The sequence below is a fragment of the Callionymus lyra genome, chromosome 11 (genome assembly GCF_982586985.1).
Source record: "Callionymus lyra chromosome 11, fCalLyr1.hap1.1, whole genome shotgun sequence".
NCBI classification, from domain to species: Eukaryota; Metazoa; Chordata; class Actinopteri; order Syngnathiformes; family Callionymidae; genus Callionymus; species Callionymus lyra.
In genome coordinates, this window is record NC_141828.1 from 7,413,593 (window position 1) to 7,436,549 (window position 22,957).

Below are 22,957 nucleotides of genomic sequence, written 5' to 3' on the forward strand. Positions count from 1 at the left end.
AATTAAAGTGGCTAAATAGACGAGCGGAGACGCTTCATCCAGCAGGTGGAGACGCGTTCTGTTATTTATAAAGACGGAGCGAGTCAAGTGCGAGTCTAAAAACATTTAATTTTTACAGCGCCGAACACAAACTACACTGCGGCGAACGCTCTTGACGGGGCTGGAGAAGAATTCAACTCTATATTGGGAAGGACATCCACTTTCCTTTTTTTGGGTTTTACAGATAAATTCCATTTTCGCATCAAATACTGCGGCGCGAAAGTAACACAACGTGATGACGTCGTCTGGATCAATCTGAGGTACAAATAATAAAACCTAGATGTTGGGCTGAACTCAATGTTTAATGATAATCTATCACTGTTGAATTAATGAGTAATCCTGATCACAATTAAAAGTTCAATTCATTTTTTAAATCACAATTTCAATTTTAAGTAATTCTGAGTTAAATTTGAATTAATCACAGTCAGAATTTCAAATTTAATCCAGAAAAGCACTAGAAAACTGTAATAAATAATTATCGCCAAAAATGATGGATCTACTGACTCCTTCAAGAAACATCTTAAGACGTTTTTATTTGTTCAGGCTTTTTCTTGATTTTCTGGAACTCCTGTTGTGTTATCAGTTTAATCTTGATCTTTAAAGTATGTACTTTATTAAATATTGTTTTGATTGTTTAAGCGCTTTGTGACCCTGGTCTGTGACCTCTCTATAAATAAAAATGACTTACTTACTTACAAATTTGACTTCATCGTGATCACATTTCATTTAAATTAATTGTGATCAGTATTTACAATAAGAATGATTTGTGACAACAATAAAAAAATGCAATTATTCGAGATCACGATTACAATTCGAATGAATTGTGAACACAATAAAAATTTGGATTAATTGTGATCACATTTCATAGGTTAAATGAATTGTGATGATAATTAAAAATTTGAATGAATCTCGAACACAATTTGACATTTTGATTCATCTCGATTAAATTGTATTCATTTTCATATTTCAAAATCCAATTCAACCACAAAAGTGAGATCAGAGGAAGTCGGTGGAAGAACCAGGCTTGTTGAATCTCAAGATAGTGGTGAAGAAGATGCAGACCTGAAGCTGGAGGAGATAGAAGCAGTACCTGTGGCGTCCAGGAGAGCACCAGGGGGATCGGGAGGTCAGCTGAACACTCAGGAGGCTCGGCAGGGTGCTGTGGGGGGAGGACATGGTGAGGTTCTCAACGACAGGTGAAGGACACAACTGTCAGATCCTAACATTCTTGTTCAGTGGCTTTGAAACCCATCATGCTTTAGGTCAGAGAGGAGCTTCATGACTTCTACACCTTCAGTCGACTCACAAACAAGTTTTTGTTCCACACTCTCGTTCTTTCACCTTCATCGTCGTAACACCTTCCAACTCTCCCTTCTCGCCGTCCCTGCCAGAGCTGCCTCCTCCCTGGCTGTGTCTGGTGAGCAATGACCTGGCGGTGGATTTGGTGGAGGCAGCTGGAGACGCAGGGAGGGACTTGGATTTATTTTTACCTCCTTCCCCCCCCGAGGGGATACGAGGGCCAGGTGGGTGCTGGGAGTGGGGCCTCCCCATGTACCCGCTAGGCTTAGGTAAGCACTAAAACCCTCGCCGGGGCCAGAGTAAGCAGTTCCACCGACGAGTCTTGCCAGACACTCCATCACCTCCAAATTAAATGTTCAAGTATTCAATGTTGTGAAAGACTCTGACGGTGAAAATTAATTAGCATGTCCAGAACTTTTTCAGCCACACTCAGATGGTTCCCTTTTGCTGATGATGTTGCAAAGAGTTGAGTAGACCTCAAACTTTGATGGACTTACTGAGATCCTGGGTCTCTATTTTGTTGGGAAATTTACTTCCCAGAATTCATTTGACTTTTGCCCATGATAGCCCTTCTCTACCCGACTCAACTGGACTCTACCCAGTTTGTATTGCATGTCCTGAGCGTGGTACGTAGATGCATCTACTCATTTTAGTACCTGCTTCAATGTGGTTCCGTGCGAGCCGAGCCAGTCTAAAAAGGTGATGTCGATGATTAGGCAATTTAAAGTCTTCAACGCTTGTGTCGTGGTCCGTTGATGAGGTCCAGACCTTTTTGTGTGTGGTAAGTACACCATCAGTTTTCCACGGCTATTGATGTGACGTCTACCGTGAGTAGGTACCAGAGCCGGTGGAAACACATCAGCTCTGTGTCTTTTGTACGTTCAATACTGACATACTTTCCAGGTTAAGGAACCAGGTACCAGCACCGGTACCAGGTTCGTAGCCACCAAAATGCAACTTCTCATCCGACAGTGTAAGACACACATCTCTAATCTGACCCACAACACAACGTATAAAAACTACTTCCCAGTTAGCGAACAGTGCTTAGCAATGGCTTACTTTCATTTGGAAGGAATCCTCATGCTAATGGCTACACAATGAAAACATTTACAGATCATACCTTTTCAACTGATGTAAACAACCTATTACATACAATGTGGCCCCTTAGAAAAATGAATTTCCCACCCTGTGCTAAAAACTACAGCTAAAAAAGTTCAGATTGCAATAGCATTAGCAGCTAACGATGTTTGACCAGAAATCTTAGTGTCACAGGGTCACATCTACATGTCCCCTGTTTGAAGTCAAACCCTTATCTCTAAACTTAGGAAAATGTTGTCGGAACATGATCTGGATCTTGTAATCCATGCGTTTGTTTCTTCTCGTCTGGACTATTGTAACAGTTTGTTTTCATGTCTTAACAAGAAGGATCTGTCTCGCCTGCAGTTGATACAAAACTCTGCAGCGAGAATTCTAACCTGCTCAAGTAGAAGAACTCACATTTCTACGATCCTTAAAACTCTTCACTGGCTTCCAGTTTCTTTCAGGATCAACTTTAAAATTCTGGTTCTTACTTTACTGGCTATTCATTGTCAGGCTCCTCCTTACATCACTGATCTGATCCAGCCTTACACCCCAGCTCGGGCTCTGAGGTCTGTGGATCAGAATCTACTTATGGTTCCTCGCACACGGCTCAGGACCAGAGGAGAGAAATCTTTTCAGGCTGTTGCTCCTAAGCTTTGGAACGATCTTCCTCTCTCTTTGCACTTGATGGATCTACTGACTCCTTTAAGAAACATCTTAAGACGTTTCTATTTGTTCAGGCTTTTCCTTGATTTTCTGGAACTCCTGTGTTGTTCTCAGTATTATCTTGATCTTTAAAGTATAAACTTTTTTGAGTATTGTTTTGATTGTTTAAGCGCTTTGTGACCCTGGTCTGGAAAAGCGCTATATAAATAAATATTACTTACTTACTTACTTATCTTTCCACGATGTCGACTTCAAGTCTAAATCAATCCCTAGAAGACGGATACAAACGAAGATGTTCAACAGTCAGCGGTGGATGTAGAAGTGTAATCTACGCACTGCTGGCCTGCTTCAGGAACAGCGTGTGTAGGTGGACAGCTTGGACGTCAAATGACTCGTGAGGACGGAAATAATAAAAGTGTTTCTTCTGCCGCGGCCAAACAAATCCATCAGTCGTTCAATAATCCACCCCCTACAACTGGAGTTTCGCCGCCGTCCCTAAAATTGGGCTGCAGATGTGACTCGTGTATTTTGCCTCCGCATTTCTGAAGCGTTGGAGCCCGCTGAGGTCTGTGTGAGATGTTTGATCGCTGCTACATTTCGCTCACAGTGGGACCTCGCGTCTCACGGCGGCCCCTCAAGTTTGACCTACATCGAGAGGCACAGATGTAAATCACTGATTCGCTATCAGCAAATTGCACATCCATATGCATTCGGGGGCCTGTGCGAGTCTGTGCCGACTGGAGGTCCGCACGGCGCTGTCGAGGTCGGGCCTTCTCTCAAACCGACATCTACGGATCCTCACCTTGGATTTCAGGTTGACGGCGAGAACGTGCTGCCGTCCCGAGGAGTCTTCGGATTTCAGCTTCAGCGTGCGGAACTGATCGTCGATGGAGAGCAGCCTGGAGACGACAGGGAGCGTGAATGACAGCAGCTGTCAGACCATCATCACTCACGGCCGCAGAAAGTAATATTAAGACATCAAGTGGGCCACGGATTTATGGCCCCTGGTACAAAACACGATGACATATGACCGGCGTCCACTCTCACCATCTAATGCAGGAGCAGCGACAGAAGCTACTTCGTCTACTATTCTTGACTGGAGTGTGTGTGTGTGTGTGTGTGTGTGTGTGTGTGCGTGACAGAATAATTACTGAGGGAACGACACATGAGACGTTTGCCGTGTGATTTAAGCTTCTTGTTAATAACTGATGAAAGTGTACAGTGTGATGATAGCCTGCAACTTAACACCTTCTCCAGTGACATTAACATGATGAGCTTGATAACAGATCTACTCGAGTTTATACGCTCGCACCAAGAGTTTCTCTTTAGACGATTCTCTCAGCCGTATATGGGTGGACCGGGGGCCACATAGGGCCCTTTGACTTTATTATACAGCCCTCACTAGGTGAGAATGGAACTGATGATTTAGAAATTAAGCACACAATTGATTAAGTATTTTGGTTCTTTGTGAGTGTTTCCTGTCAGGATTCTCTATGAAGAATAAATACGATTTAAACATATATATACTTGTAATTTAACATGGTTTTAATATAGTTCTGTTACAAATTATGCTTAAATTAAAAATATATATTACATACAATTATTTAATGCTCAAATTAATAATGTCATAACATCATTTATAAACATATGAAAGCTGTGTTCCTATTTATCTCTTGTTTCTTTGGCTTTGACGGCCCCTCACGTAAGGTTTAGTATATAATGAGGTTCCCAAAGGGTTAATTAATGGCCCACCCCTGTGCTAAAGGCTATAGTTAATCAAAATACGTATTAAATGCCACATGTTGTCTCTACTTTAGATCAGCAGTCAACTGGAAGTTGCTCAACTACGGTGGCCCCGAAGTGCGAACAAGAAATGATGTGAATTCACAAGACGTTCCTCAACAAAGTGACAAGCAACAATAAAACTTCAAGCACTGTTGATTTTATACCATCTATTGTGTGTTTCAATGCATGAATATATTCATGTGTGAAAGAACTTAATGTAAAACAATATTCAGTGTAAACAATTAAAGTCCAACTCATTTCTAACTCTCCTGACTCACTTGCATGTTTCAAATGTTGAATCTTTCTCTCCAAGTCCTTCATCATGACCATGTTTTCAATTTATCACTTTATAAAGTTGCTCTGAAATCTGGGCGAATGAGAGGTTACGAGAGCTGAGTCCATTATGACCCAATAATGGCTTCACTCCTCCTCCAGACGGCTGTAGCCTCAATATTTTATTTATATACATTTATACAACGAGTCCCTTATAGATGGAGATGTTCCAGGATTGATGACGCGTGGTGACAAACATCGAGGTCCAACATCTATTTAAGAGACAATCAAATAATCACATTAATTGCCCTTCAATTGTAAAAAAACAACAACAACTAAATGTCAGTATAAAATGCGTAAATCAATATAAAAATTATTACAACTTGTTGAACAATATATATTTACTATTTGGTGAATGAGACAGAAATGAGAAGAAATGTTGGCTTAAGCTTTGTTTTAACACAGATATGAGTAAAGATGCTGTCGTGAATAAAAATAAATCGATTATTATCGTGATCGTCTTTGACAAATTGTTTATTGCTGTCTCAAATCGCATACTAGCGTACTAAAAGTTAGTATTTTTAGTGCGTTAGTGCGTCTCAATTCTTAGTATGCGAAATTTAGTGCGCCATGCACACTAAATTGGCGTACTAACACGCCCACAAAACTGAGCATGGTTCGATGGACACTAACCACACTAAACGTCCGCCATCTTAATGACGTTTTAAACGGAAGTTACGTCATATATAAATGCATAAATATTAATATACTTAGAGGTGCATTTTCAGCAGCAGAAGGATGAGATGTCTTCGCTGCTGATACCAGCTTAAATATCTCACGAATATTTAGATTCTCATATTTTTTCTTTATTTCTTTTTCCAAACTTGCAAAACGTGCTTCCAGCAGGTGGCGATAGCGTTCAAACAGCTGGTTGAAACATCGTTAAATAGAAGTAGAAGAAGAAGCTGTCATGTGATTTCCTGTTAGTGTGTAGCAGCAGAGTTTGATTTGAGACATACTATCTGTGGAGAATTTGCTACTAGTCAGTACGTACACTAAACTGATGCATACTAACTTCTAGTATACTAAGAGTAGTATGCGATTTGAGACACAGCATATCTGTGGAGAATTCGCGTACTAGTTAGTATGTACACTAAACTGATGCATACTAACTTCTAGCATACCAAGAGTAGTATGCGATTTGAGACACAGCATATATATATATATATTGCGACTCTAAGGGGAATTTGTGAGGCGAACTCTAAATGTTTAGCACTTCAGGGCCACCGTAGTTAAGCACCCGTTTATTCCTTAAGAGAAGTTCGGGAACAAGTTAGTGCTGAAAAACAAATAAAAAGCCGTTGGAGGCTGAAGTTTTAAGAAGATTGAGGTGTAATGAAGAAAAAGCCGCGACTGAAATTGGACCCAGCAGGGGCGACGGTTTATCAGTTCTACATTAGCTGCGACACTAAAACTGATTCATCGCCGTCAGGATTAGCATCGCCACAAATATATGACGGGGACATTTTTTTTTGTTTGTCAGGCGGAACGTTCCACCCACTCCCACCGGAGTTAATTAACCAAGCGAGACAGGGGACAAGACACTGATGTGGCCCGAGCGCCGACATCGCCGCGCTCCGGAATTTACGACTCCCTCAGATGTTACTTCCCTCTCCAGTCGACGGAGACCTCAAGCGAGAAGACGGATGGCAGACAAAGAGTTTTGGGGCGCCCCGCCTCCAGATTTACAGTACCGGACGACAGGTGCCGTGCTCCGAGCCACGACGCCGCCCGTATATCTGCCCGGGATTTATGGAGTGCGTTAGCGGGGAGTGATGTGAGTCGTGTACCCGTGGATGACACGCACACTTAGGGAAGTGAAGGAATGATGGCCGCCGACGTCCGGCGTCATAAAAACGTCCGCTCGCTCGCAAACAGCCGCGAAGGACATCGACGCCTCAAACGCCTCGATACCATCATTAGGTCATTCTGGCTGCCGCGTCATTAGAAAGCCACAACATTACGACCAGCACTTAACATTATAGTTATTAACCGACCCCCCTTTTCTTTCAGGACCTACGTGAACTTTTTTTAATCAAATCCACGAGCGGTCTGTTGGATCAGACCCGCGGCGGCATCGAGCTTCTGCCGCCTTCAGCGTGTCTCGGCTTTTATTGCTTTCCTTGCATCCCAAAATAAGAGGCAGCGCTTCTCTGGGTTAATGCGGAGAAGCAACGAGACAATCCTCAACAAGTGATTCACATTGAGGATTTAACCAGATACGTGTCATTGGACTTTGAATATGAATTTCTAACATTTATGAAAGATTTAATTATCAAATTCCAAGCACTGTTACTGTTTAAACGCATGAATAAAATAATGAGTACATTTAAATGTAAAAGAATATTCAGTGTAAAGTCTTCCTCAAGATGCATCAAGTCCCTCATCATGGCCATGTTTTGAAGGTTTATAAAGTTTTATCCGTAATACGAGCGAACGAGAGGTTACGAGAGCGGAGTCCTTTATGACGTAATAATTGCTTCACTCCTCCTCCAGCCAGCTGTAACCACGCCCCCGTTTTGTTTATACAACGAGTTCCTTGGAGGTGGGTACTTTCAGAATTCATGATGCGCGGTGACAAACCTTGAGGATTCAGATATTATTTAAGAGACACTCAAATCAACACATTAGATGCACTTCAAGTGTGAAAATAAATGGTTAAAAAGATGAACTTAAAGATTACAATGTTTATGTAAAAAAATAAGTTTTAAAAGTTCCAGTGCAAATATCTGGAGAATCTCCTAACATTGTATTTTTAACACCTCATTTAATACAGTGATTTTATTTAAATTCACATTTAACCGTTTACAATGAAGCATTTATTTTTTTAAACGTTGGATTTTACACTGAATTTATTTGCATCGAAAGAAATTATAATTATGTATATTATACAGTGTTTATCCCTCAGTCTATTAGCAAAGAAATGTACAAAATAATTTTAAAGTTACATCAAACTTCATATAAAAATGATTTATAATGGGACTAGTAACATATGGTTAAGAAATGTAAGAAGCAGACATCAAATCACTCATTTAATCCAGTTTTATGTGATGAATTGGTTTCTCATGTTCATGTTTGCTATAAAAGATCATTTTTCAACAGTTGGAAACACTGCTAATGTACCATTTGTTGCAACTTCACGACGTCAGAATCTTGCCTTGAGCCAAAACAATCATTCAAAGTTGTTTTATTAACTTTCTGCTGTGTCACGTAAAAGAGGCTCCTTGGAGGAGGTATGCACCGTCCATTTAATTTAATTTAACAACACAAGCATCGGGCTCTGAGATGAAGTGTGGCAGGGAAGATGCAGTGGGAAGTGAAAACCATTTTTTAAAAAGACGGAAACTGATCAGTATATTTTGTGAAAAAAAAAAGAGCTTAAATAACTCACACAAAGGACACTTTCTTACACACACTGACAAGAAGCATCTGACAGCTGAAGATAATGACCGCACTTAAAGGTTACGCACGCCAGCGAGACTGCCAACACTCTTGATTTATAATGTAGGAACTCCGAAGTTGGGTCAAGGCTCGTGATTTGATCAAACCCAACGTCTTTACAATATTAATCTCTCCCACGGGCGCGAGTCAAGTCTCTTTAACGCCCCCCCCACACCCCCCTCTTCGTGAGCAAAACAAGCGCACCTTTTGTGAGGCGTGACAGAAGCCGGTTCTTCGGAGGCGTCGGGATGAGAGCCGACTCTATACCTGTGGTTGGAATCTATAAAAAAAAACACAGGCCCACGATATGAAGAGACTTCATTAACAATAAAAGTCTAATCAGGGTCTTCATTAGCAAACACTCCCTCCTCGCCGCCGAGGTCTCGCGCTCACGACAGCAGGGACGAGCCTCCGCCGAGGCTCGGCCGTGATGGAAACAGCGTGACAGGCAGGAAGTCCTGCTGGGAAGACTGATGAGAGCTTCCCATTTGCAACTCCAAAGCCAAATGAGCATTTTCCAGAGACGGCTTTGTCTTTGTAACTACTTTCGGGGGGTTTTTGGAAGTAGAAAAAGAAGAGGCTTCGCGTAAACATACAGATGAACTCCCTGAATACATTATATTTGATTTTAAAGAGAGACTAAATGTTGGGAGAAAAATATAGCGAACCAGAACAATTCTCATCAACTTTCTGCCTGTCGCTCTGATGTCATGAGGGATTGAGAGACGACAACATGAGGTTTAATATCTAATCTGGTGACTTCAGCTGGAAAAAAATACTTTTAAAAAGCAGTTTTTACCACAACCTGTACTTTCTCAAGTTGACAAATCTTCAGTCAGGTTTCTATTCTGTACAATTGCTTTTTATGCCATCATTACTTTCTTCACTGAGATCTTTAATTTGCAACAAACCAAAGAGTACTTTTGAAGCAACTACGTCGTTGTTTGGTCTCTAATAGCACTTGGGTTTCCTCGATATCTATATTTTCTAAATCATTGAGGGTCAAACCATCGCCCTATTCAGAGAACTTGCTTCTTCTTGCCCCGATTGTCTTGGACAGGCTTCAGCCCGAGTGTCCAGATTACAACAGATCACTTATAGACTTTGACAAGAAGGTTAACAATGGTAACAAATGTCAATCTACCGCCACTTATACCCTCAACATGTTAACCATAATTCAACATCAAATGAATAAACGACGGCCATCAGGGTGGAAATATGATCAAATACTACACAAATGTGCACCAAGAATGAGAATGAGTGACAAACTGAGTCTTAATTTATATTAATACACTAAACTAACCTTATACGATTATTCTGATAAACTAACCATAATAAATATAATTAAGTTTGATGTTTAGAAAAGGAATAGATAATTACATTTCGGCAGAGTTCTGGATTTAGGAATCAATCACTACAATAAATACTACATTATATATTAATGTGTTGATTTAAGTTTTTTTTTTAAATAGATGTGTGACTCTTTTGTATCATCAGTGTCTGTTTGTACAAAACTCTCTTTTCATTGAAATATTGACATTAGAAAACTATCTTAAGCCCCGCCCACTGAAAAACACTGTTTTTCTGGAGATCAAATCTTGTTTTCCATAACCACGTCCACTCCGCTGTGATTGGTCAGGGTATCAAGGTTTGTCACCGCATGTCATCAAACCTTTGAAGTCTCAACCTCCAAGGGATTCGTTCTATAAACAAAGCGGGCGTGATTACAGGAGGAGTGAAGCCATTATTAGGTCATAATGGACTCTCGTAACCTGTCGTTCGCCGTGATTTCTGACGGGGGAGAACTTTATATAATAATAAGTTCAAAACATGGTCATGATGAGAGGCTTACTTCATCTTGAGGAGGAATACTTCAACATTTGAAATATGTGAGTCGTCACACGAGTTGCCCTTTTAAGTGAGAGGTGGGGGACCCCCTGGACAGTTCTCAGGTAAATTTCAACAGACAACTAGTCACAAACCAATGGATAGGTTTTGATCAACGGTATGCGTTTCTTTATTAAGAGAAAAGTGGAAAAACCCAGATAAACACACGTTAAACACACAAACTTTTCTCAGAAAAGGAGGCAGTTCAGTCTGGATTTGAACCCACAACTTTGGGTCCGCAGCTGACCCACTTGATCTCATTTTCCAAAAACGAAACCTCGTCTTCGTTCGGCGAAAATGACCACACTCGAGAAAAACTAATGCGAGGGAGAAGGACTTGAACCAATCAGCACACAGAATTACTGCTGAAAGCCCCTGGTGGCTATTAGCACATCCCGCACCAATTAAGACGCTAAGCGAATCTCGAGTGCTTCGGAGATTGAGGCCCGCTGTGTATAACGCCTCCCAACCGTAACATGACACTGAAAATGATGTTAGTCACGTTTTACAGCGTAAAACATACCTTCACCCCCTAACACCCCCCCCCCTCCCACCTTCATCCAACTATTAAAACCTGAGTGTTCAATTAGAGCTATTTGCATTTTGCTAATATCATAATTGTAGCTCCGGTCATTAATAGCGAAGTGGGAAATGAGTAGTAGTGGAGGTTTAATTCAAGCTTTGGGAGAAGAGATAACACCCCCCCACATCCACCCGCCCCCCCCAACCTCTAACTCTTCACTGGCAATTACAAGTCAGGCCCGACAGCGAAGAGAAAGAGTTATCAGTCACATTTCCTCAACACCTTCTCAATAAACGAAGCTACTCCAGCTGCACGTTTAACAACAAATAGGACTCGTAGTTGTGAGTTGAAGAAAAAGTTTTCAAGGTTGTCGCGTTTTCAAAATCTCACGAAATTCAAAGTGACTTCCGGAATCATCCGCCAAGTTGTTTGCGAGTCAGTTTCGCTTCTGCGATGGATCGGAAAACTTTGTGAAACGAACCAATAAAATCTGTTGAAATCCTGTGAGCAAAAAGTCTGATGAAGCTTCATGAAGCAGTGTCATGTTGTTTAGAGGTCAGTAGGTGGCGCCATCAGTTTAAAAATTACAATTTCATTAGAACAGTTGTTCAAAACAAAGGAAAATAGTGCAGAGACGCCATCTAGTGGACTCTGAACATAATGACACTGCTTCATGAAGCTTCATTAACACATCACTGGTTATTACTCTCTGAAATATATTTTGTTTTGAAAAGTTTAGTCAAAAAAATAAACCTGTAAAACAGTGAAAATGACTGTTTTTATCTGACAGTAGGTCTGTGAATATAATCTAGTGTTGGTCTGATAAAGCTTCATTAAACAGTGTCATTATCTTCAGAGTCCACTAGATGGCGTCTCTGCACTATTTTCCTTTGTTTTGAACAAGTGTTCTAATGAAACATCATTTTTAAACTGATGGCGCCACCTACTGATCTCTAAATTGCCAGAGAATCTTTACAACACTTTGAACCCGTTTCCTTCAGGAAAATACCAGAACGTAACCACGTAGGAATGTTCACACGATAAACACAATCTTTACCATCCATCTCTTTCTTCGACGTTTTCGAATACTGTCGATGTTTTGAGTGTACACATCCAAAAGAAACGCAGTACACAGGCACACAAACAGAGAAGGAAAAGAGTTGTAAACACCAACAAGAGCAAAATAGAAACTCCCTTGTGAATCCAAGAGCACTTGGTCTCTGTTGTTCTAATTTGCTCGTTATAATGAAGATGTTTCTAAGATTTTAAAGATGAGAGACGAGAATATATCAGCAAAAAACGACGTAAAACCTCTATTTTCTGAACTCTCCGATCTGAGATGTCATTTGTAGAAGTTGGTTACATTCATTTTCTACTAGTTTATCCTTTACCAGGGTCGCGGGGAGACTGGAGTCTATCCCAGTATCATAGGGCGAGAGGCAGGGGACACCCTGGACAGGACGCCAGTCTGTCGCAGGACACACAAAGACAGACAACCATTCACACACACACTCATACCTACGGACAATTTCCCCAAAGTTCTCAATCAACCTCTGTATGTTTTTGGACTGTGGGAGGAAACCGGAGTGCCCGGAGTAAACCCACGCACCACGGGGAGAACATACACACTCCTCACAGAGAGGTCATAAGGTGGCTCGGCCTGGATCTTCCCGACAAATAACTCATGTTCAACTTTTAAATGATGATCTTCAGAGCTCTCCAAGTCTTCATCACTAGCAAGTCTGTTCGAGTTCCAGCCGGTAGAACCTCCAGATGTCATAACATGTACAGTGGTGCAGAATGTAACTGGACTATATTTGAGAGGAAAACGTTTCCGCGGTAAATTGAACATTACGATGTTCACGTCAATTAATAATTTGCTAATCTTTTATTTTGAAGCTTTGGCTTCCACTCGGGGAGCGTCGGGGGGGCCACGAGGGGCACATTTGGATCTGGAGGAGTCTCTCACAGCCCAGATTATTCCTCTCCAGAGACCCATCTCCAAATTAAAAAAAACAGGTAAATAGATTCATATTCGGCGGCTGGATTTAGAGCTCGGATGAGAACTTAATACTTCTGTATGCGGGCGCACAAATTTATAAGCCGGCGCTAATCGATGACATGAGAATATCAGTAATAATAGTCATTAAAAGTGAGATGGCAAAACAGGTTTTAAGGCCGCCACAAGTTTACAGAACGATGTGGTGGATCAGATGTCGGAGATAAATAATCTTAGATGATAGTCATAATGTTACGGCTCGTCTGCCCACTGTAGTGAGTCGTGAACTTACTTGTCCCATCCGAGCGTCTCCATCTCGGAGATGAGCTGGGAGTAGTACTGTGGCGGGGGGATGGAGGGACACTCGGGACCACTCTTCAGACAAACTTCCTGCGCAGAGAACAGACGTCGAATCAACACAGAAGTTTACTTAAACACAACAGACAAAAATATAGTTTTAATGAACATTGAGAACTTTTTTTTTAACTCTGGAAATATCAAGGCAAATGTATGAACCGACTTTGTAAAAAAAAAAGGTTATTTAATTTAAAGAAAATTCTTAAAATATTCTTATCTTTACAAAACCCTGACATGAGGCAATAAACTTTGGATTATTGTAAATTTTTGTTGTTGGCAAATGTTGCCATCGTTTCCCCTTTATCTGTGAAAGTTTTGGGGTCGTCCACATTTACGTGTATCTATTATTAATGGTCTGATGAAGCTTCATGAAACAGTGACATTACTTTAGAGTCCACTAGATGGCGTCTCTGCACTATTTTCCTTTGTTTTGAACAACTGTTCTAATGAAAAATCATTTGTAAACTGATGGCGCCACCTACTGACCTCTGAACAACATGACACTGCTTCATGAAGCTTCACTAGCCCATCAATGCCGTCGCAAAGTTTAATTTTGGTGGTGATATTTTGTCACTTTATTCTTCCCCTGGTGGCGGAAATCTGAACTGTCGCATCATAAAGTTCACAAAAAAGATGAAACATATGCATTAGATTAAACATACCGTACAAATATATAACTAACATGATTACAGAAACACTAATATCTATTATCAGTGATGGTCTGATGAAGCTTCATGAAACAGTGTCATTATTTTCAGAGTCCACTAGATGGCGTTTCTGCACTATTTTTTTTTTGTTTAGAAAAACTGTTCTAATGAAAAATCACTTTTAAACTGATGGCGCCACCTACTGACCTCTGAACAACATGACACTGCTTCATGAAGCTTCACTAGCCCATCAATGCCGTCGCAAAGTTTAATTTTGGTGGTGATATTTTGTCACTTTATTCTTCCCCTGGTGGCGGAAATCTGAACTGTCGCATCATAAAGTTCACAAAAAAGATGAAACATATGCATTAGATTAAACATACCGTACAAATATATAACTAACATGATTACAGAAACACTAATATCTATTATCAGTGATGGTCTGATGAAGCTTCATGAAACAGTGTCATTATTTTCAGAGTCCACTAGATGGCGTTTCTGCACTATTTTTTTTTTGTTTAGAAAAACTGTTCTAATGAAAAATCACTTTTAAACTGATGGCGCCACCTACTGCCCTCTAAACAACATGACACTGTTTCATGAAGCTTCACATCTACCTATACTTACTTAATAAAAATATAATAAAATAAATAATAAAATAAATATATAATAAAAGTATTTAATTATAAAGATAAAATCAATGTAGGTTAAAATAAAAATAATGTGCTTTTCTGTTATTCTTTCCTTTGTTTCACTACAACCGGAATCACCACTTTATGTTGCTTTAAAATTAAATATCACAGATAAACAAAAGTAAACCAGAGTCCAACAATATATATTTGCGTCTTAAGTAAATATTCAATCCATGCGATTATTGAAAACATCAAACACTTTAAAGTATTATTCAAGATATTTCAATAACGGAGACGATGGTTTTCGAGTTACGGCAAACGACTGTCGGGGATATTAGTTTTTCACACACACTGTGCTTAAAGAAATGATAGCCATCGACATGGACCGAGGATTCACACCCATCCCGAGCCAACAGTGTCAGCGTGACCGAGGAACGCCGCTGTGACATTCTCCTCCTCACCAGGACGGTCTTCAGCTCCAGGAGGAAAGTGGCCAGATCGGCCGACTGCTGCAGCCTCTGCGAAGGGAAGAGACATCCTTGAGAAGGAAGGATAATGAAGTGACACTTTTCTTTTTTTTTCTTCCCCTAGCATTCAAATCAAACACCGTGTTTGTGATTAATGGCCGCTGCCACCTGTTTTAATAATTAATGATGGCTTCGAGGCTGTGAAAATAATGAACTTTGCAGCCGGGGGTGAAATATCAATCTCATCCAAATAACCCAGAGGCCTCACATAACAAATAGGGACATTTTTTTTCCGTGCGATGTTAATTAAAGAGTGAAAAATATTGTTTCTCTGTTGCGGGCGAGGGAGGCGAGCCTCGTGGTCAGGGGGAGTACAGTAGCGACGCACGCCGCCGAACACCAGCGAGACTGGATTTGAATGGGAGTTGATCTCAGTCTGTCGCAAGGAGTAGTTGGGGATAATAAAAAAAAAGTTACCTGCTTGACAATATGCTCGTACCCACGCAACAGGTGCTTCAGCTGACAACAGCAGGTGAGCCTGCGACGACAAAACACACCGATAATGGTCGTCGCTAAACCGTACAACTCCAGAAGTGACCTCACTAAACTAGTCAAAGCTACATGCTAGCGTGCGGCTCTCCGTTTGACGGCGATTCAAAATTAAGTTTTTATGTTTGAAGAAAAGCTATTTGAGGAAGCGAGATCTCAGGGAAGAACAACAATGTGACACACAAAATGTGAGTCTCCAAATGTTTTTCAGATGAGGCGGATTCCACTTTTTTTGTGTGCGTGGGAGTGAACTATGAACGGTTAAGTTACACTTGTTATGTAGCAGAGGTGCCACCATTCTTAATCTCTGCAACTCTAGTTGAATGCTTTGGCAACAAGTACTTTATCCATAATAAGTGAAGGATTTACATTTAAATTCAACTCAGCGGGAGAAAGTTTATTTTGTTTTGGTGTTAAATGAGCCGCTCTAGTAGAAGAACTCACATTTTTTCGATCCTTTATTTTTGTTTCTAAACAAGAAGGATCTGTCTCGCCTGCAGTTAATACAAAACTCTTCAGCGAGAATTCTGAGCCGCTCTAGTAGAAGAACTCACATTTCAACGATCCTTAAAACTCTTCACTGGCTGCCAGTTTCTTTCAGGATCAATTTTAAAATTCTGGTTCTTACTTTCAGATCTATTCATGGTCAGAACTTCCATCAGTGATCTGATCCAGACTTACACCCCAGCTCGGGCTCTGAGGTCTGTGGATCAGAATCTACTTATGGTTCCTGAACACGCTTCAGGACCAGAGGAGAGAAATCCTTCCAGACTGTTGCTCCTAAGCTTTGGAACGATCTCTGTGTTTGATGATCTACTGACTCCTTCAAGAAACTACTATGCTTAAGACGTACTTAATTGTGACCCTGGTCTAGAAAAGCGCTCTAGAAATAACCATTACTTACTTACTTACTGCTTGCCAGGCTTCTGCGCGGTCTGAGGGCTTTTTCTAGTTAGAATACGGGTCTGTATTGTCAAGAATATGGCTATACTATACGTTTCATGATACAGGGGCAATGATAAGATATATATTACGATACTGCCGAAAAATATATTTGTAGTATTTCCCAGAGTACATGATTCTTGGTGAACTCGTTACTGCTTTAATGTTGTCTTGAAACCAAAATATTTCCAAATGGAGTCTTTGGTATCCCCTCATCCTCAGTCGTCATGCAAGATTTCATTGTATGCTGCCATCTAGCGGCTGGGGGTTCAACGCAACTAAAAAATGAGCAAACGCTGTAAATATTTATATGACGAATTAAACATAAATATTAAGATTATAGATGAATATACCCAATTTCCCGAAGTAGATCCGTAGAGGGATTAATAAAGTCAATATAATTTGCATTTGTTGTGAGTACATATATTTTTATTTAACACACAAAATCACAAATAAAATCTGATTTAAAGCAAAATATTGTTTACCATTAATAAACACATCCAGGGCTGTTGAATATTGATACAGTAAGAAACTCTTTTTCCTCAATTTAAGAGTAAATATAACTTACTTGGCAAACTTGAGTTGACGGTTCGGTGGGAGAAGTATTCTCACCCGGAAGTCTCTGTCCTGAGAAGAAAAACAATTCACTGGCAGTTTAACTAAAGTAAAACGTGTAGAATAGTAGCTTTGAATGACTAGAACACGTGTTATTTCATCACAAAACAGCGCCATCTATCGGTACATCTACTATCAAACAGTACAGATTGTTTAGCTAATGTTTTAGAAAACATGTCAAACTGACCTGGACTGTAATAAATCCGTCATAACAGGTTCGCTGCCGGTCCAGAGGCAGCAGCAGCGGGTTGTCTCTCAGCAGCTCCATGACCCCCCACAGCTGAGGCTGACCCTCCTCAGACGGACCGGGTCAAGGTTTTAAAAGTAGTCTCTGCTCGACTGTTAGCCTCGAAGCTAACAGCAGTCAAGCTAACTCTTCACAACAAACTTCCACAGACGCGTCACAACTCCCGCCAACGAAGCGAAACCGATGACGTTGCTGTGGCGCGTTCACTGACTTACAAATAAATAGTAATTTTCACACTCGACATTTCAACTCGAAAAAAAATAAATAATAAAAACTCCAGATTAATATAGATTCTACTGTAGTCGTATAGACCCAGTATTAGGTATATTCACAGCTCAATGTATTTATCAAAACAACAAGAAAACACCAAACAAGAATCAATGTTCAACAAACACTATTACATATATCTTTAGAGTATTTCACACTAAACATAAAAGTTACTCAGGACAAATATATAATAATATATAAATATATATATATTTCCCCCATTTATGTATATATATATTTCTCCTTGTTTTCTAATTTCATTTCCACATTTTAGTTTGATACGCTTCTTGAAAATGAAATAATGAAATGAAATGTTTTAATTTAAATGTAATTTAAAAAATAGCTGCATTACCGTTGCTGCAGTTATACAGGAGTTGAGAGAGACGACTATGATTTCTCCAGCAGAAAAAAACAATATATTTAATGTTACTTTTTTTTATTTTAAATATTTTTTCACAATATTTTATTATTGCCACTGCTCACTCTGTTGATAGTTTTCTTTATATTTAGTCTGCGTTTTCTAAACAGAATGAGCCGAACAACATGATCTATGTCGAAGAAGAAGAAGAAGTAGAAGAAGAAGATGAAGAACAAGAACAAGAAGGAGAAGAAAAAGATGAAGATGAAGATGAAGAAGAAGAACAAGAAGGAGAAGAAAAAGATGAAGATGAAGATGAAGAAGAAGAACAAGAAGGAGAAGAAAAAGAAAAAGATGAAGTTGAAGATGAAGATGAAGATGAAGATGAACATGAAGATGAAGATGAAGAACAAGAACAAGAAGGAGAAGGAGAAGAAAAAGATGAAGATGAAGAAGAAGAAGAAGAACAAGAAGGAGAAGAAGAAGAAGAAGAAGATGAAGATGAAGATGAAGATGAAGAAGATGAAGAACAAGAACAAGAACGAGAAGAAAAAGATGAAGATGAAGATGAAGAAGAAGAACAAGAAGGAGAAGAAAAAGAAAAAGATGAAGTTGAAGATGAAGATGAAGATGAAGATGAAGATGAAGAACAAGAAGTAGAAGGAGAAGAAAAATAAGAAGACAGCTCACCCATTGTGTCCAGCGAGGGTTAATTCAAGTTTACACAAGTGCTACGCTAAGACAGACAATCATTTAAAAAAAAAAACAACACCTGCATAGTTGAGTTCACTGAGAGGGAGTGAGACACAGAGAGTGCTGTTATGAAAAAACAAGTTTGACATGTGTTGGAAAGTGAGTCTGAAAGTCATTGTTTTTAGCTTGAAGACTAGTTTAAAACTGTGATAAACAGGAGGTTCAGGAAGTAAGTAAGTAAATAAGTATTTTTTATTTGTACAGCGCTTTTCCAGACCTGTTTGAAGTCTCACCACAGCAGGTAAACACACCTGGACACTGACTCAACTGGACGAGACAGAAAACAAAAGTCCAGGAGTCACAGTTTGATATTGTAAACATGTCAGATATTTCATATTCATCCACTTAGTTTTTACATGTGTTCTACTTTATATATAACACAAAAATATATAATTGACATTAAAAATCTCATAAAAAAAATAAATAAAAATAAAATGTATTTATTTAACAGTAGTAACAAAAGGGTTAAAACCTGAATCCCCATCTTTCTCCCCACGATCTGATCATTTTTTAACAGATTTTTCCTCCTCATTTTTTCCCCTCAGTGCGTGTCTCTTGAAAAAATAAACGTGCAAACTTCAACAGTGACGCTTTACTTTCTTCAGCTGCTGCGCGCAGAGCTGTGAGGGGAGTGTGTCAGAAACAATGTGCAGCCGCAGATTGATGCGTGTGCGTGGCATCCACCTGCCGGCGCACAGAGCCGGCGAGGCGGGAACAAAAGAGGGGGACCCTCTGCTGCTGGAGGAACATCTGAGGGGTCTTTACGGTACGAGCGCATTTTTTTTCCTCCTTCTTTTTTTGCGGGAGAAATTGTTGGGGGATCGAGCTGGAGCATCAGCATCAGCATCAGCATCAGCACCAGCATCAGCATCAGCATCAGCACCTCCTCCCTCTTCTCCTCCTCGGGCGTCTGGTCTGCGGCGCTGGTCCGGTTCTTAGAAAAGAAAAGGGGGTCACACGCGAAGGTGGGCTTCGGGAGGACGACTCGGTGGTCGAGGCGGTGAGCTGCTCTCTCGGTGTGTGTGCGTGTCTCCTCTCGCGCTCAGTTCATCACTGGCCATGGTCACTTCTCTGGAATGCAATTGGCTGGAAGTGGTGTGGGTCCTGCTCCCTGCCTCCCTCTCCTCCCCCTCTCTCCCTCTCCCTCCCTCTCTCTCTCTCTCTCTCTCTCCCTCCCTCTCTCTCTCTCTCTCTCGTGTCCGAGGAGCCTTTTCGTGGCTCCTTTAGATCTGTTTGTGGTCTTGATGTCGCGAGTCCTTTATTGAGATTCGCCATGTTGGAGATGAACCTGGAGTCGCTGCTGCTGCTGCTGGTGGAGAAAATACATGTGAATATCGATAATAATATACGACGATATATCGATCAAATTGACTCACACAATCGAGGAGCTGAAATAATGGCGTGTGTGTGTGTGTGTGTGAGTCCAACGCATTTTCAATATTTTAGAACAAAAGATGGAGGAGTTTCATCTTCAGTCACCCGCTTGTTGGATATGACGTTATTTTTATTTGATTTTATTTTTCAATTATATACTGTATATGTAGTAGGTAATTATACAAGTATATATAGTAGGTAATTATAAAATAATTAAAAAAAAATAAAATAATAACGTCATATATATATATATGACGTTTTTTTTTTTTAAATCTATGCATCATAGACCATTATAAACGATATATATATATTATATATATATATATATATCGTTTATAATCGTTTATAGTAGGTAATTATAAAAGTATATAAAGTAGGTTATTATAAAATAATAAATAAAAATAATGTATATAACGTATATATATATATATATCAACGATATGATATGATATATATATACTGTATATATATATATATCATATTATATCATATTGTTAATGATGCATTTCTTTAAATTATAGCAGTTGCTTATATCATCATAAAACCGTAGTGACCAGTGTATTGTTGAACGAACATCATTTTATTATTATTATATTATATTTTATTTGTTTTTGCACAAAATAGTTTCATGTGAAACAAGACGTATTTTTTTTATGATCACTCAACTAATAAAAATAACAAAAGAAAAACTAAACTAAATTATTATATTATTAATTTTACCTCAATTACTTTAAGTAAGTAAGTGATTTGTATTCATATAACTCCTGTGTTGTTCTCAGTGTTATCTTGACCTTTAAAGTATATATTTTATTGAGTATTGTTTTGATTGTTTAAGCGCTTTGTGACCCTGGTCCATTAACACTTAAATCTTCTTTGTAAATTCAATAGTTAATTTTTAATCATTTTGTGAGGTATTGAATTTGAACATGAAAATATTATTTTCTGTGTCTGAACATTCATCGACTCTCCAGAGAAAGACATGCATCTTAGCTTCATGCTAACTCTGCGCTGGTAGAAACACAGACAAACATGTGTCGCTCCAATTTTAGTTCATTGTTGTCGCACTATTTGTGTGCATGGTGTGTATTTTTTTAAGCAGTGAAATGTGACGTTTTATCAAACTTGAATTGACCATTTTAAGTTTTGTCAAACACCTGCAGCAGTGACACGGAGCTCCGTCACACGAGTTGTATTTAAGAATATAATAATAAAAAGGATGAATAATTTTAACTTACATCACAGCAGAGTCAGAGAAAAGTATGTTTGTTTGTTTGTGTGTAATTTAGTTTGTTTGTTTGTATGCATGTGTCGCTTTTTTTTTTTTAAATCTTTGCCAGTGTTTATATTTATCTGTATGTGTATATGTGTTTATCATTGTTTTTGTAACATGGTGTGTTAGTATTTGTGTGTCTTAGCGTGTTTGTATTTTGTTGTGTGTGTGTGTTTGTATCATAGTGGTTGTGTTTGCTAGTGTGTTTATTTATGTGAGTATGTCCTTGTGCGCGTGTATCATAGTCTGTGTATTTTCTTGTGTGATTAAATTTGTGTTTCTACATGTATACACACATGTTTTTCTGTGTTTCCTCATGTGTTTGTATTTATGTGTATATGTTTGTGTGTGTGTACATCTTTGTTTGTGTCTACACTTGTTTGTATTTAGACATGTATTCGTCTTATAATGTTTATATTTTTGTGTTTTGGTATTTGGAAGTGTCAGGGTTTGTGCATGCTTGTGTCTGCATGTGTGCGTGCGTGTTTTTGTGTGTTTCTTAGAGGTATGTGTGTTACACTAGAATCTGGATCTGAACTCTGGCATCTGTTCGCTGTTAAAAAACTACCAAAAAGGAACACTAAGTACATTTAAACACATATTTTAAATATATAAATCTTTATACAATATGAATACAATTAGCCTTTTTATTGTAATTTTAAAACATTAAAAATGATTATTACGATACTTAGAGAGAAAAGTACTTACAAAAAAAAAGAGCCATAAAAAGAATTATATTACAATTCAATATTTTATAAGTTCATCAAAAAGTCATGGTTTTAAATGAAGATGATAAAACAGCTGGAAATCTTTTACAATCTTTATTTTAATATTGAAAATATATTGTTTAAAACTCTTTCCCATCCTTTCTGACAGTTTAAACTTTGGTTTTACATTATTATACAATTCAATTTAATCCTTTATTTTTTAAATTGACCACAAGAAATGATTGAATCTCTGTTCGTCTCAACATTAGTTCACATAGTTTATCTTATAGAAATGTATTGTAGTTTGTTGGATATATTTTATATTAATTAATAATCCTTATTGGATGTCATATTTGAAATGTATTTGTTTAATATTTTGATTTTTTTTTTTTGCATTATTTTATTTTGATTTTTCAGAGAACACGACAAAACACACAAACAAGAAAAAAACAAAACAAAACAAAAACCACATCACCCCATCCAGCTAAAATAAAAGGTAAAAAAGATAAGAAACAGAACTTACAAAACAATATTTGGTCAAACACTTACATATTGTACACAAAAGAAAAATATAACATTTTAGGAGTCCATTCTTTGTGCCAAAATATAGTCCAAAAAAGGCTGATATTTCGATTTCTAAACTAATTGTGTTTCTATTTGTATTCAAAGCCTTAAATCATCTACTTTTTTATTCTAATAACTTGTAGCATTATATTTTTA

At 38.8% G+C, this 22,957-nt stretch overlaps 2 protein-coding genes across 4 annotated transcripts in view; one reads left to right on the plus strand and one right to left on the minus strand.

The window, feature by feature from the left end:
* fancl (FA complementation group L) overlaps positions 1-17,820 on the minus strand; it is a 27,084-nt gene extending 9,264 nt beyond the window's left edge. The window contains exons 1-7 of one of the 2 annotated variants that reach the window (XM_087803194.1): positions 17,449-17,806; positions 17,215-17,273; positions 15,633-15,693; positions 15,150-15,206; positions 13,345-13,442; positions 3,887-3,983; positions 1,130-1,198 (exon numbers count right to left, since the gene is read on the minus strand). In XM_087803194.1, the coding sequence (XP_087659320.1) occupies positions 1,130-1,198; positions 3,887-3,983; positions 13,345-13,442; positions 15,150-15,206; positions 15,633-15,693; positions 17,215-17,273; positions 17,449-17,529 (522 nt within the window). In that variant the 5' untranslated portion in view covers positions 17,530-17,806. Of the gene's footprint in view, positions 1-1,129; positions 1,199-3,886; positions 3,984-13,344; positions 13,443-15,149; positions 15,207-15,632; positions 15,694-17,214; positions 17,274-17,448 lie in introns of both variants that reach the window. The other variant, XM_087803195.1, reaches the window with a different exon arrangement.
* A 1,726-nt stretch (positions 17,821-19,546) lies between these two features.
* The window catches only part of LOC148069147 (uncharacterized), a 227,021-nt gene continuing 223,610 nt past the window's right edge, over positions 19,547-22,957 (plus strand). For both annotated transcript variants that reach the window (XR_015713022.1, XM_087803196.1), the window contains exon 1: positions 19,547-19,652. Coding sequence is in view for 1 of the 2 variants with exons in the window: in XM_087803196.1 (XP_087659322.1) it covers positions 19,550-19,652 (103 nt within the window). In the remaining variant the exon portion in view is untranslated. The remainder of the gene's footprint in view (positions 19,653-22,957) is intronic.